The sequence below is a fragment of the Talpa europaea genome (genome assembly GCF_964194135.1).
Source record: "Talpa europaea genome assembly, chromosome: 13".
In the NCBI taxonomy this organism is placed as follows: Eukaryota; Metazoa; Chordata; class Mammalia; order Eulipotyphla; family Talpidae; genus Talpa; species Talpa europaea.
Genome location: NC_140080.1, coordinates 26,882,608 through 26,897,180, shown reverse-complemented (window position 1 = coordinate 26,897,180; position 14,573 = coordinate 26,882,608). Strand labels below are relative to the sequence as shown.

Below are 14,573 nucleotides of genomic sequence, written 5' to 3'. Positions count from 1 at the left end.
ACGAAGCAGAGGCAAAGACCAGACGTTAGAGGAGTGGCTCAGACGAGTTCCACCTTGGCATTGGGGTACACCGCCACCACATCGTAGCCCTCTGGCGGCTTCACCCGCGCCTTGGCATGGTTCTCACAGTAGAGCCGCTCGTCCAGAAAGAAGTAACCTCGCTGCTTGAGGTTCAGGCCGCAGTCGCTGCACATGAAGCACTCTGGGTGGTAGAGCTTGTCCCGAGCCTTGACAATGGTGCCCCTGAGGAGTGGGGGTGGGAAAGGGCAGTGTCAAGGCATGGAGAGATTCACAGCCCACCTCCTTCCAGGGCCTCCAAGAGGCTCAGGGAGACCTGGGGTTGGTTGGGGAAGGCAGGGGCTGATACTTACACGATGCCGTGACCGCAGCGTGTGCACTCAGGCAGCCCCTGGAGCCCACTCAGCGGAGCACCCAGCTTGCTGGCTGTAGGCTTGAGGTTCCTGGGGCTGCTAGGCCCAGGTCGCTCCCCTGAAAGGCAGAGCATGACTAGTCACAAAAGGGAATCACTGCACTTCTGTGGCATGTGAGTCTGGGTCCTAATTCTGGGATAACCAGGAGATGCCAGGTGGCTTGCAGCTTGCAAGGCAAGGGGGCAGGCAGAGGAGGCCAAAATCACAAGGCGCAGGTGCAATTAGGGATGTGGGGAGGCAAAGAAGAGTCAGAGGGCTGTGGATGGCTGGGAGGTAGGTAGGACTTGGCGTGGCTGGGGGTGGTTCCGGGCACTTTAGGGAGTGGGAAGGCAAGTGGGGCAAGGTGCAGGAGTCTTACCCCCCTCGCCGGCTTCTAGCATGCCTTGTAAGTAGCGGAAGGAGCCTGATTGCTTGGGCTCTGCAGCTGTGGGCTCTGCTGGCTCTCGTAGCATCCTGTACACCTCTGAGCCCAGGTCAATTCCGCAGTCTCGGCTCCGCGGGAGGCCCCTAGCTGGGTCAGCGCTGGGCAAAAGAGATGCAGGAGAGATAGGATTGCAGTACCAGCCTTCACTAAGCCAGCTCAGGGGTCCGGTGAGGTTTCATGGGTCAGAATGCAAATAGCTAAGATCCAATGTTTGAGTGTCAGGGGGAACTGAGAGGACTGAGATGGGATCTGGGTATGAATTCCAAGCATGTCTGCAATACCTGTGGGGTGGAGACACGTGCAGTCTGTTCATCTGCGCCAGCAAGGTAGCTTCACTGCTGCTGCCATTGTGCGGGACTGAGAGACGAGGTGGCTGCCCATAAGGAGAGCCCAGGCCTAGCCTGCAATCTTCAGATGCAATCCCGGTGGCTGATGACCGCCTGCTGCTTGCTGGACTACCATCCTAGGAGAGAGAGGGGGGCCTAAGACACTGGGAGCCCCTCCTTATATACCCACCCCACTATGCCGGGCCTTCTTGGATGTTGGCTGGTTACCCTTGTTCTGACACCTCTGGGCTACGGCACCCAGCCAGGGAAGGGCTGAGCCTTGGGTCTGGTTTACCCCTGCAGAAATGAGAAATGCTCACAGAAAGTCTAGACACAAAAAAACTGAGTGCTGACACTTCCCCTTGGCTCATGAGCCTCATAGTGTTTATGAGAGATGGTGTAAGGACAGGACCATGCCCAGAAGCCTTTCAAGGCCAGCAGACCATGTGACTTCTTCGCAGAGGTGCTCCTCATGCTGCCGAACCTTCCCACCTGCCAGAGCTGTGCTGTGTACTGGGTGGAAATGCAAAAAATGGAACTCCTGTCCTGCATCTAGGAAAGGTCGCTAATCATTGTGTTCCCAAGGCCCTGTGGTGGGGCAGCCTAAGGTTCAGGGTCCCATTGTGAGTTTGGCCCATTCCAGGTCTGCACTTTGTTCCTGTTTCCTTCTTCCCAGACTAAAATGGATAGCCTTCAGCATGGACAGCAAAAACAGGGTCGAGGCTGGGCCAAGGCTCCCTACCCTACTACATGAGCTAGCCTGGTACCCCTGGGTTGACAGATTTGGGAGAGGAGTGCCCTGAACATGCCTCCTCAGCCCACGAGGAGGGCAGTACCTCTGGGAGTGTGTCTCTAACTGGGCAATCGGGATACTTGTCCTTACAGAACCCAGGGCCATATTGCCCCTAGCTGGCAGCACACACAGGCATATCCACAATAATGTTAACACAGGCATGCACATTCTCACAAGTATGTTTATAGACATGAACATGCATGAAGATAGCATGCAGGCACCAGCAGTTTACCTATGTACACCTAACCACACATAGATGGTTACATGTACTGGAGCCAGTACAGATCCGGCCACCCTGGGGGTGGCCATGATGGCTTCCATGTTAAGATAAGGATGAGACAAAGTGGTCTGAGCAGCCAGGCTTCAGGGTGCTCAAGGTCCAGCCATAAAGGTGAGTCTCAGCCTCAGGCTGGGAGGTGATTATAAATGTCCCCTCTGTTGTACAGAGTGGACAGGAGTACAAGGTTCGAAGGAAAAGACTCCTTCCCTAGGGGAAAAGAACCTGACTTGGACTCAGGCAGCCTTGGGCTCAGTTGAAACTGAGGGGCTTTGCCCTGACCACCCCTGCTTTCTGCAAGCTCCGAGGCTGGGTGGGGGCTTGGGGAATGGGAAGACCAGTAAATGGGTAGGGGTCGTGGGGGTGTTCACTTCTTGAATCTCAACAAAGGAGAGGGTCTTTCACTGCCCAGGTGGGCCTCCCCTAAGAAGCAACAGTGGCGGCAGCGGCAGCAGCAGCAGCAACAGCAGCAGCAGGAAAGACCTCATCCCCACTGGGCCCAACAAAACCCCCGAGAAACCCGAGCACTCTCACACATGTGTCTGTGGGGCAGGCAGGCTAGGCTGGCCTGGCCTCTAATGGGGACCAGATGGGCTGTGAGCTGTGGGGGCAGGGCTGGGTTCTTTGCAGAGGAGGCTTCAATAGAAAGGGGAGTCGGAAGGATCTGGAGGAAGGAGCTTTGCACTTACCCCCACCCAGCAGGGCGCAGGAGTCTACTGCAGAGTCATCACAGCCACTGCCCCACCCACAGCCACCACACAGTGGCCTCTCCAGGTCTGAATTCACGGTTTAGGACACACGTGGTGACCTCAGTCTTGGTTTGAGTCCCAGCTCTATCACTCACTAACTGGGCAAGTCACCTCTATCTGAACCTTAGTCTTTTCATCTGTGTAATGGGGAACCTGATGGTCTCTGTAAGATCTTCATGGGGATGAAATGGGACAATTGCATACAAAGCACTTAGCATATTGCCTGGCACACAGAAAATGCTCATTGGGTGAATGGCTTGGGTGGGATTCTGGCTTCCCCCGTTCCCCTATTCCGGAACTTCCCTGCTCTGTGGTGGCGTATCATCTATCATGGGCTCTGCCTCTCAGAGAGCCCGCCAGCTGCTAATGTGGTTGTTGAAGCCTCAGTACGTTAGTCAGCAGAATGGTCATAACATCTGCTTGCTCATCAGCCCCTGTGTGATTTGGTCAGAATCTGAACACAGAACTTGGATTGGAGGTGAGCAGATGGCAGATGAACAGATGGCACCTCCCAGAGGCCAAACTCCAGCTGTCTGTTGGTCTGGAGAACACAGGCTGAGGGGTGCTGACCTGGATCTCAGCCCAAGGAAACCTTTCCGTATCACCATCCTTCCTCCACTCTGGGCTGGGCCAAGCACCTCCCGTGTTCCCAAGTCAGGCCTGGGAGGAAGGTCCCCTATAACTCAGCTGGCCCTGAAGCCCCACTTGGCTCTGTCCCCTGCCACTTGGATTGCCTTCCAGGGTACCCTGTGCTGATCAGGGCCAACTGTGGTTTTCTCCTCCTCTGATGACTTCAGCTGGGTCCACTCCCTCCCGCACCCCCCTGCAGGCAGAGGCTGGGAGCAGTGTAGGGACAATGGGTCCTGTGTCTGTGTTACCCAGGACACGCCATGGCCCTGCGGGGGCTGGGTAGGGGTATTTCTGTCACCACTCATGGAGCTCATGACCTTTTAAGTACAAAAGGGGGACAGCAGCTGAGGGGCTGCCCTGTTCTTTGTGGAAAATGCCTTCACCTCCAGCCCCAGCCATTGGCAGCCTAATCTTTGAGGAGGTTAGAGAGGGAAAGTGTGGCAGTAGGGAGAGCTGCTCTCATTCCCAGTCTCCCAGGCTCACTGACCCTGCACCTCACCTAGAGGTCTTAACAGGGATGAGCTTCAGATTCCAAAGCTCAAGTCTCCTAGTCTACCCAACCTTGCACTCACACATGACCAGTGGGCCTGCCTGCCCCATGTCAAGTCTGGCCAATTTGGCTATACACCTCTGGGCGTAGGGTCCATGGAACTACCAGTGCAAGCCTTGGTGACTTATAGGGGTGGCCATGAATCTCTACAGGAACTACTGGCTCCTGGAACTACCAGTGCAAGCCTTGGTGACTTATAGGGGTGGCCATGAATCTCTACAGGAACTATTGGCTCCTGGGTAGAGGAACTGGAGAGTTTTCTGAGGCCCTGAGCATCACTTCATCCGTCACTCTGCCCTCCCACCCCGGAGACCTTTCTGTTCTCTGAACTAGGTCTTTGTGTGTGCTTCCTGGCACACTTCCTCTTTTCATGCCCCTTTGCCTGCCATATTCTTCCCAGGCTTTTGGGTCTGAACTTGGATACCCCCTCCTGCAGGAAGCCCTCTCTGACCTCTTGGCTGAATCATGTGCCTACTCTGTACTGCTACTTCAGCCCCTGGCTTCCAACATCCCAGAACTGCCTTGCCCCTTCCAGAATGGGCACTTGCTGGCATGTGGTCAGCATCTCATCTCAGGGATGCCAGCAAAGGCAAGATAGGGAATACATATCATAGCCAGATAGGGATTGGAGTAGATGGTGAGGGAGAGGACATGGCAGATCCTCCTCTCTGGTCTTGGGAAGTCTCCTCTCCCTGCCCTGGTCACTTTTCCCCCATGGTGAGACAGTAGACATGAGCAAACCCTGGAGGCCATGGTCCCACATACTGGATCCTGTGGTTCTGACTCCATCATGCATAAGTCCAGTCTCTACCTCGACCAAACCCTGTGGTGCAGAGATGCTGAGCAGTCTCAGCATCCTAGAGCAGCTTGTCCCCTTCATATACCTGAGGACAGCACCCTCCTGTCATCTACATAGATACTAGAGCAGACATGTATGCAGCCTGAGGTTGGTTTCGTGCAATCTCAGGATGGCTAGGGAAAAACTAATGTTTTGGATAGGGCAAGGGAGTACCTCATGTTCTCAGTTAGCCCTGTGGCTTGAGGATGACTCAGGCCAGATGGACGCTGAAGACTAGGGGGAACCAGAAGATTACCCAATAGCCTGAATTGCCCCCCACACACCCTCAAACTGGTGACTTCTTTCTGGTTTGGCACCAAAGTGAACTCCCAGAGGGTAAATAGTAACTGAGCCAAGGCCTAGCCTAGTCCCTGCCCTCCATCTTTGTCTTAGATCCAGGACTGCCTGGAAGATAGGCAGTGCCCCCAGCAGGTGCCCCTCATGTGGGGAGTACAGGCTGTACCACGGACATGGCCCAAAGAAGTCTCTAGCTTGATACCTGAGAGCCACTGTGAAGTGAACCTGTAGACCAGGCCCAGCCTTCTGCCCTAGGCTCACTTTGAGTCAGGCAGTGTATGTACATACCTGGACATCAGGGTCGATGTGGATCCTGTGTGCCTGCGCCTTGCTGTCCTCTGGGGCATTAGGCCAGCTCCTGACCTCAGGCCTGTGGCAGGAATTTCGGATGGTCAGATATGTGTTTACCATGCCCAGGAACCAGGTCAAGAGCAAGAGGGGCTGGGCTGTGGGGGCTGAGCCACCCAGAATCAGGCCTGGTATCCTGCTGTGCTCATCCTGTCACCCCTGTGCTCTCCCTTGGTGACTAATGTAACAAGGAGACACAACTCTCCATCTGCCACTGTCGTGGGGTGGGACCATGTGTCTCTCCTCCTCCAGTGGCTCCATGTCTCTCTCTCCTCTAGTTCCTAGAGAGACTGCATCAGAAGCCCTGCCGCCTCCCCATCCTTCTATCTTCATATGGAAGCTCAGCAAAAAGAGGCCCATCTGAGAGCAGGGGGAGCCAGGCCTCACACATTGATCAGTTAGGAGTCCATCCACTGGCCCCTCTTCCATCCACTGCATCCAGCCAGGCCTGGGGTCAGGCATTCACGGGCTCTGGGGGAGGTGGAATGAAGGCTCAGAGGGGTGCACCTCCCCTCCTGTGGCTGCCGGGAGAGTCATCACCAATGTCTGCCCAGCCCAGATGGGAAACAGGCCATTAGGAAATTCCTGCTTCGCCATAGAAACCAAAAGCCAAACACCACTCGAGAGAGAGAAAAACATCATAAACCTGCCATAAGCGAAGCAGGCAGGGAGGGCCCAGAGGTTACAGGCCCGAGTCTAGTCCTGCCCCTCTGTAGCCCTGTGAGAAGGGAGGCTGACAGGGAGCATGGACCCTGGACTGGCGAGTGAATATAAAGTGAGACTGATTAGACCAAAGGCGACTAATGTTCCACTCCACCCTGGAAGGCCTCCTGGGGCTTCTTGAGGCCTTACCACTAGGCCAGCAGTTCAATCTTGCCTCTCTCCCTGACTCAGTCGAGGGCTTTATATACTCTCTCTACCTATAGCCCACACTCACTCTGTGCTTCCTCACCTTTGCCCCCTCAGGTGACCTCCCCTCCATTGCTTTTGGGATGCCTGTGGCAACAAGGCTCTGCTATTCCAGGGCAACATCATCCCCACTGGGCTCCAGCTTCAGCCCCCTCAACCAGGCTCCCAAGCGACAGTCCTAACTCACAGGTCTAACTGTGGCCTCTACCACCCAGAACTAGGCTGGGAGCCCAGGATGTCTCACATGGCTATTTGGTCCTATACTTCCCTGAAGTTCTACCCAAAAGAGAAGTACAAGTCTGTGGTCTAAGGGTCAGAGCCTTGAGGGTGACCCAAGGCATAAGATCAGTATGAAGGGATTATTCATGTGTCAGTCTCCATCCCCAGGCCTCCACCTCAGGCAGGGAAGGTGGCTCCATCTCTAAACAAAGTCTCAGCCAAAGCATGACCTGTGAAAATGCATCTGGTAGCACATACAGCAGGAACCCTATAGAGGCCCAAAATTGGAGCTGAGCCAGAAAGGTCCAGGATCTATAGAACCTGACCAGGAAGTGTGGGCTAACTTGGATAGTTGGATACCTGCTATGAATTCTAGGCATAATGAAGACTTATCATTCTATGGAGAAGTCTGGAGGATTAGGACCCTCTGTACACAGAGTGTGGCTGGGTAAGCTGGCCCAGGTGGAGCTCTGGGGGTGTGGGCACAGAGCATCTCCCTTCCGTCAGCTCACCAGCCTGATCCTCCAAACAGCCCGGTGGAGAGGAGAGATTAAAAGGGGTAGAATGGGGTCTTTAGGATCCAAGCATAGGTCCTAGCAAAGTAGGCAGGATAGATAGTGGGGTTCAGAGGCCTTGCAGGTGAAAAGAATCTCAGGAGAAGGAATGTTAGTGTAGAAGGTCAAGGTCACCCCCATATCTTGATACATTGGAATGTGCATGTGTGAGAATTGGGGGTAGGAAGCTAGAGAACAGAACCTTGGGTTTCCACCCAGTCCAAGCAGACCTGATACATCATTTCACTCCATCCCCAGATCATAAGACAGTCTCCATTTTGGAGTTGAGGAAGTTAAGGAAGATGACGCAGTTCTCAAGTGCAGATCTGAGGCTGGAACCCTCAGAGAATGTTCTCTAACCTGCTTCATGGCCAGGTGGCATTTGGGGGCCTGAAACTCCAGAGAGGAACAGGTCGATGGACCCCTGGCCCCATCAGGCCTGGCTTGGAACAAATGAGAAGGGAAGGAAGGAAGGAAGGAAGGAAGGGGACCTCCACCCTGGCCCCAGTACCCTCCTCTGACATCGCTCCCTCTGGGAACCTCCTGACTCAGTCCTCCTATAACACCCCCACCCCCACCCCACTACCACCAGGGCTGCTCTTGTTCAGCCACACAGAGTCAAAGCCGGAGGTGAGTCAGGGCCCAGGAACCCAGCCAAGTGGGGCGGCCTCAGAGGCCACTCATGGGCAGAGCAGTACTGACATTTCCATCCTACCCATATCTCAATCTTGGAGAGAGTGAATGTAATCCTATTTTATGGGGAAGGAAACCCAGGTTCACAGAGGTCATCCCACAGAGTCTGGATGAGGACCAGCTCTGTTGACCTCCCAAGCCAGGGTCTCCTCACTATGTGCCAGGTGGAGTGTACAAGGCCCTAGACTTGTAGCTGGGCCCACTCAGCACCAAGAATATATATAGTCAGGGGCCCCAACTCCAACCTGTGCCTGGGCCAGGCACAAATGGGAGCTACTTAAGGAAACTTCCCACCATGTTTAATGGCCTTACGCCAATGGATCACTCCCTGCTCTGCTGGCTCTCAGGCATGGTTAGCGGTGTGGTTTGGAGAGGCTTTGCCCATACATGGCCACAGGGGCTTGTGGAAAGTCCTTGTTAGCAGTGAAAATGGCAGAGCTGGGTAGTTTTGTCTGACTTCTCTGGATCCAGGCAGGATCAGGGGACTAGAGATCCGATGCATCTAGGACCTGACTATTGTCAGAACTGAACAAAGTCCTAGAGACCTAAGCCTTAAGCAAGGCTAGGGGATAACCCTGATGGACCTTTCATCCTAGATCCTCTGTCTAGGGCAGAGGTGTAAGTCAGAGCAGGCACAGCTGAGGCAGGGCAGCTGTATAGCTAGTGGCAGTGATCAGCAGCCACATAAAGGAGTGGAATGTTTAAAAGTGAGAGATATGTGAAGTCAAATTTTGCTTCCCGTGCCCTCACTATGTGTCTTTAAGCACCCTCTAAACTTTCTGAGCCTTGGTCATCTCATTTGTAAAGTGGGGACTACGTTAGCTTTTACATTTTTAAGTTGGTTTGAGAGTTAAGTGAGGTGTTAGACAAGAGACTGCTTTGAAATGGTCATCAAACAGGTCACTTGGATGAGGAAAGAACTGGAATCAACCCCCCAAGACTACCCCAGGTCTTAATTCAGACCTGATTTTGGACTGCCTACCCCCTACTGTAAGTACCCTAATACATTTCAGCCCTGAGTTAAAAAGGGGCTTCTTCCCTTCTTAAGTCCCCCTAGCTCCAAAAAAGGACATCCTAGAACTCCAAGGAAGCACTGCTCCTTAGGACCTGCGTGCCAGGGAGCTGAGGTAGAGTGGGGTCCAGCTCACCCAGGTTGCTGACCATCCAAAATTTATCTTCCCTTAAGCCTTCCCACTTCCATCACCCTGGCCCAGTCTGCCCTATGCATACCTGCTCACGGAGAGTGTGAGGTGATCGTGGCAGCCCTTGATGCGGTTCTGAGCCTCCAGATGTGTCATGAGCTCTGTGCTCTCCCCATTGATGGCTTGGATCAGGTCTCCGGGGCACAGGGCGGCCAGCGCAGCCTTGCTGCCAGCATGGACCTGTGGGGGACAAGCCAGATGGCTGAGCACAGTCATTATGCGGCCTTGCTTGAGACTCCTCCAAACTCAGGACCAGGCCAATGTGGCCCTGCTGCCACCGTGACCTGTGGGTGGGCAAACCAGGAGACAGGTTGTGTTTCCATGTGGCCTGGCTGTAGTCTCTGCCCCAAACATTCTCAACTCTAGCACCCGGAGGCCTGGTGGGGTTTGAGGGAGTCCCCCTCTGGGCTGGAACAAGTGGGCTGTCACCCCTGCAGTCTGCATATTTGCCAAGGACATATAAGGGACACAGGAACATGTGCTCTGCATGCATATAAAACATAGACAAGTCACAAATAACTACATCAACACTGCAACCAACCAGCCAGACAGCATAGCAGCTCCTTGACCTGACCTAAAACTCTTAATATTGTCTCCCTACCTGTTTTCTCTCATTACCATCCTCCACATTCACCTCCACACAGCTACTCTTTGACCACACCACCTGAAATGTCTAGGAAGTACACACAGGTACTGTTCTATCTCGCCTTCATGCTTCTGCAGAGGCTGTTCCCTCTACCTGGAACATCTTTTCCTTTCACCCCAGGTCCTAATACCAGCTTACTCCTCCTCATTCTTCAGGTCTCAGCACAGAGGCCACTTCTCCTGGGAATTTTTCCTCCAGGCTCTTAGAGCACCCTCTCCATTATCACCCCTGCTCCCCTAGCATTGTGGTTACTTCATTCTGGGTCTGTGGCATCACCTCCCCAGGCAAGTCCAGGGTCATTACTTCCAGTGGCCAAACTACACTTTTAGGTCACAATTTTGCCTCCATTTCCTCTATAGGACAGGCACCCAGGCCACCCCAGAGCTACTATTGACACCCGAGGGTCAAGTGACATCCACATCTGGAGCCTCTTACAGTGCTGGTTAGGGTTAGATAGGTTCTCAGAGAGGTGTGAGCAAGCAGGCCAGAGGATTTCAGAAAACAGGGCACCTGTCATCCTGTCCCTGTCCTGGCACCCACGGGAAATAGACTTCAGGTACCCTTCTTCTTACGCAGCCTCTCTAGCGGTGCACAATTGCGACTCAAGAGCAGCCAGTAACCCTGTTCCTACTGGTGGTGGTGGAAGCTCCTGAAAGCCAGCCGGGCTCAGGCTCAGCCTAACCAGTTCCAAGTTGTAGTAGACAAAGCTAAGAAGCCGACAGATCCTTGGCTGGAGGCCTGGTATGGGCACTACCTAAGCTGACCTGCCCTGAAATAAGCTACACCAAGGAATGTTCCTTTGGAGCATGATACCCTCAGCCAACCAGCCCTCCACTAACATTCACTCATAGGGTCTGGACACCTGCATTGTCCTGTTTTCCCAGGCGAGGCACCCCCTAGTTACCATGCCATCCTGTCCCCAAGGCCTTGCTCAGGTCCCCTCTCCTTCATGCTACCTGCTCTGTGACAGGGCCTGGGCTCAGCCTAGCTCATGGCAAGCTCTCCACCACAGAGTAAGACAGTGGCTGTTGGCATTCCTATTTACAAAGGAAGAAAGAGAGGCTTGTGGAAAGGGGCACCTTGTACCATTTGCCACATTGGAGAGGAGCCTTATTCCTCAGGGGGGGCGGCTAGTTGCAGGATGACTCAGTCCGCACAAGGGGTGCATTCAGGGCCCTGTGGGGGAAGGAAGTTCTAGAAAGCAGGGGTGGCTGGGACTCTGCCAGCTCCTCCAACTCGGGGAATTCTGGTCAGAGAGGGCACAGGGCCAGGAAAGCGTGACTCTCCAACCGCCTTTATATGCATTGTCTCATTAATCCTCAAGGCAGGTCCATTTCCGAGATGAGGAAACCGAGGTCCAGAGATGCTGAATTGATAAATGGCACAATTCGGACTTCAGCCCAGGCCAACTGGTTTCAAGTACTATGCTCTTAACAACTGTGTTTTTCTGCAAAAAGGGAGTGAGGGGAGAGAGAGTCTTTCAGGTCGAAGGATCAGCAGGTACAATGGCCCATCTGGGGGAGAGAGTGAAAGGAGGTTCTTATGGCCAAAGCATCATTAGTGATGAGAGAGTGAAAGAGATAAGCCAGAGAGGAAGTGAGGGCCAGGCCTTTCCGGCCACACAGGCCCAGGTAAGAAACCGGTGTTTCTTCTGGGTGCTTGGGAACCATGGAGAGAAGCAGGGAAATCACAGGACAGAGCTGAATTCAGGCCGATCCCTCTGGCTCAAGTACAGGATAAACAGACTGAAGGGAGGCAGAGGGGAGTGGCGAGGTCAGCTGGGTGGCTCAGGCAGGAACCAGCCCCACACCTGTAGCAGCTACACTCCCAGCCTTTGCTCCAAGCCGCCCAGCCTAGGCTCTGGGCGGGGTGAGGGGTGAGGGGGAACAACTCCAAGCCACAGTCAGAATCGGGTTCCCCGACATCCTGCACGGCAAATCAGAATCAGACAGGCCTAGACTCCTGATCCTGCCCTGCTTCTTTGGATACATTACCTTAGCTTCTCTGAGCCTCAGTGTCTCCATCTATAATGTGAGGTCAGAGGGAGTCCTTACTTGTAAGGCCTGTCATGAGGACTAACTGAGAATCAGGGCGCAAAGCTCCTACAGGGCCCAGGACATAATAGTGCTCACTCCAGGCACCAATTGCCGGAGGCTGGTACCAACATCCATTTGGGAGGGGCCTGGCATGATGTAGATACTCAGCAAGACCAGCCATCACTATAGTTTGTACTGGCCAGTGTTCTTGGGTTTTTTTCTGAGGCTTTGTGAGCTGAGGTTGCAAGGCACCAGCCCTACCAGGTAGCCAGCCTCCTCCCTGTCTGAGTGTGATTGTCCTCACTGGGTGGAGGCCACCCTGGAAGCTTGGGAGGGGTAGGTCTTAAGCCCCCTTATTGAAGACACTCCCACCCTATTATCAATGTCTGTAGGCCTGCCCCTGAGGTACCTGCTGGGCAAGTTGTGGCCTGTGCCTCCCAAGCCTTGTAAATCTCCCCGGATCCCACCCAAACCCAGGCTCAGCCATCCTGGCTCCTGGGGCCTGGTTGCTGCCGCGTGACTTTGGGGGACAAGGGGGGGGGTCTTCCTGGCAAATGCTCTCCCTGCCTGCCTGCTTCCCAGGGGCCTGCATCCAAACAAGGCTGCGGCGGCAGTGGCCGCTGCTGCTGCTGCCTGCCGCTGCTGCTGTGACGTGTGGAGGCCTTTCCTCGGCAGGCAGGCGGCCGCGTGGACAACAGATGTCTCTGCTCTCTGCCGCCTGCGGCCGTCAGCCGCCGCCACTGAGCCTGTCAGCGGCCTCACGCCCAGGGTGCCTGGCCCACCGGCCAGCCCAGCGCCCCCAGCAGCCCGCCTCAGAGGACACACAAGCAAGACACACACAGGCAGACACAGGCACTCACACACGCATGTACCCAGCAAGACTCTCTCAAGGAAGTGGGAGATGAAAGGCCCCTCCTCATTCTGCCCCAGGGACCTGGAGGCCATGGGGTAAGGGCGGATGAGGGAAGCCTCCCAAGACAGCTGGGCCTGCCTGTCACCCTGGCCCCCAGAAATGAAGTCTGTGATTCCACACTCCACTGGGAGCCCACCCCCTCTGAAGAACTGGGAAGAAGTCTCTAAAAGCTTCAGCTTGGTGCAGCCCCCATTGTGAGAGTTGGTAGTAGGGGGTGGCGGGGGTGGGGGGTTGGGTTCTCAGTTATCTGACAGACTCCCCACAAGCAGAGTAGCCTGGGTAGGGGCAAAGAATGGTCTCAGATGGCCACAGGTCCTCTCTGTTCCCTCCAGACTGGGAGTCCTTTAAGGGCACTCCTTTTCTCCGTTCTCTCCTTTTCTGCCCCGTGGGCTCAGACCCCTAAGGGTAGGATCTGAGTTCCCGCTACTATGGGACCCCAGGCTGGGGCAGGATTCTGTCTCCCCCAGACCAGGCACCCCCTCTGACAGGGCCTGAGTCCTCTGTTCCTCTATCCTTCTCAGATTAGCCACTCCACCAGGGTTGTGACCCTTCCTTGTCTTTCTCTGTCCTAAGGGCAGTGCCTGAGAAAATGGGATGTTGAGAACCTTGAGAAAATGTGCCAGGGTCATCCGAGCTTCTGGTCTCATATTGTCTGGTGGCGAAGGGTCTTACAACTTGAGAGCCAAGTCTCTCCTACCCCTGGAAACCAAAAGTTCCCCTGGGTCACTTCCCCTTTGACTGAGTTCATGACAAGGGACTGACCAAAACCCAGAATGTGGAAGTGGGTGGATCTTTCTCTTTGGGGATTCAGTGAGGACCCCAGACCTCCCTGAGGTCACCCAGCTCTCCCTGGGACCCTTGATAGGAAAAGGAGATTTTTCTCAGTCATTTTGTCCCACAGCTTCAGGCTGGTTTCAGGCACTTCTGGGTCTCTCTAAATACGTTCAGACCCCTGGCCCATGTCTGTGGCTCCTCCCTGACCTGTAGTGACTCCCCCAAAGTGAGGCCAGCAGGGCTGCTGCTGTGTGAACTCCTGGGGGATCCTCCACACGACAAGGCAGGCAGGCCCAGCAGAAGGGAGGAATGATTTGGGGGCGGCACTGCCCTGGCTGGAAGTCTCCTCTACAGCTTTCGGGTCACCCCAGGCCAACCCTTGCCCTTCCAGCCTTGGGGACGTCGAGGATAGCGCCCGGGGAGGACCGCGAGGACCGGGTCTCAGATCCAGGACCTCCCCGCCGCCCCGCGGCTGCCGGACTCACCCGAGAGATGGTGAGGGGCGCGCTGAAGTCTCGGCCGCCCACCAGGCGGAAGCCCCAGGGCGAAGGGCCGCGCAGGGTCACGGAGTGGGGCATCGCGGGTCGGGGCCGCCGCCGAGCCGGAGCCGGACACTGAGGAGCCTCCGCCGAAGCCGCCGCCGCCGCCTGGACGCCGCGCCCCGCCCCCGGCCCGCCCGCCCCCGAGCCCCCTCCGCCCAGCCCCCGCCCCGCTCCCCGCGCGCCCGGATTGGCCCCGCGGCCCGCCCGACCCTCCCACTTAGGGGGGCTCTGAGGACCGCCCCTCAGCCCCGGCTGCCCGTAGCCCGGCGCCCCCTCAGGATTCTGAGCCCCCCAGAGTGGGGCCGCCCCGACGTCCTGGCTCCTGTCCGGGCCTCCGCTCCGGGGCCGTGAACCTGCGCCCGGGCCCAGAAGCGCAGGCACAGGCCCTTTGAAGTCGCTTCTGCGGGGCGGTGCCCAGGCCT

General features: G+C 55.6%; 1 protein-coding gene across 3 annotated transcripts; it reads right to left on the bottom strand.

Annotated features, from left to right (window-relative positions):
- On the bottom strand, positions 1–14,187 carry PDLIM4 (PDZ and LIM domain 4; the record flags this gene model as incomplete). Of its 3 annotated transcripts, XM_084252013.1 has the most annotated exons (7): positions 1–243; positions 372–489; positions 790–953; positions 1,137–1,318; positions 5,604–5,685; positions 9,269–9,420; positions 14,095–14,187. In XM_084252013.1, 7 exons carry the CDS (start codon positions 14,185–14,187, stop codon positions 39–41), a joined length of 996 nt encoding a protein of 331 aa, XP_084108139.1. In that variant the 3' UTR covers positions 1–38. The 3 variants fall into 3 exon arrangements, with proteins under 3 accessions (XP_084108139.1, XP_084108140.1, XP_084108141.1); XM_084252015.1 differs by lacking the exon at positions 372–489 and having other exon boundaries at positions 99–243; XM_084252014.1 differs by lacking the exons at positions 5,604–5,685; positions 9,269–9,420.
- Positions 14,188–14,573: the final 386 nt, after the last annotated feature.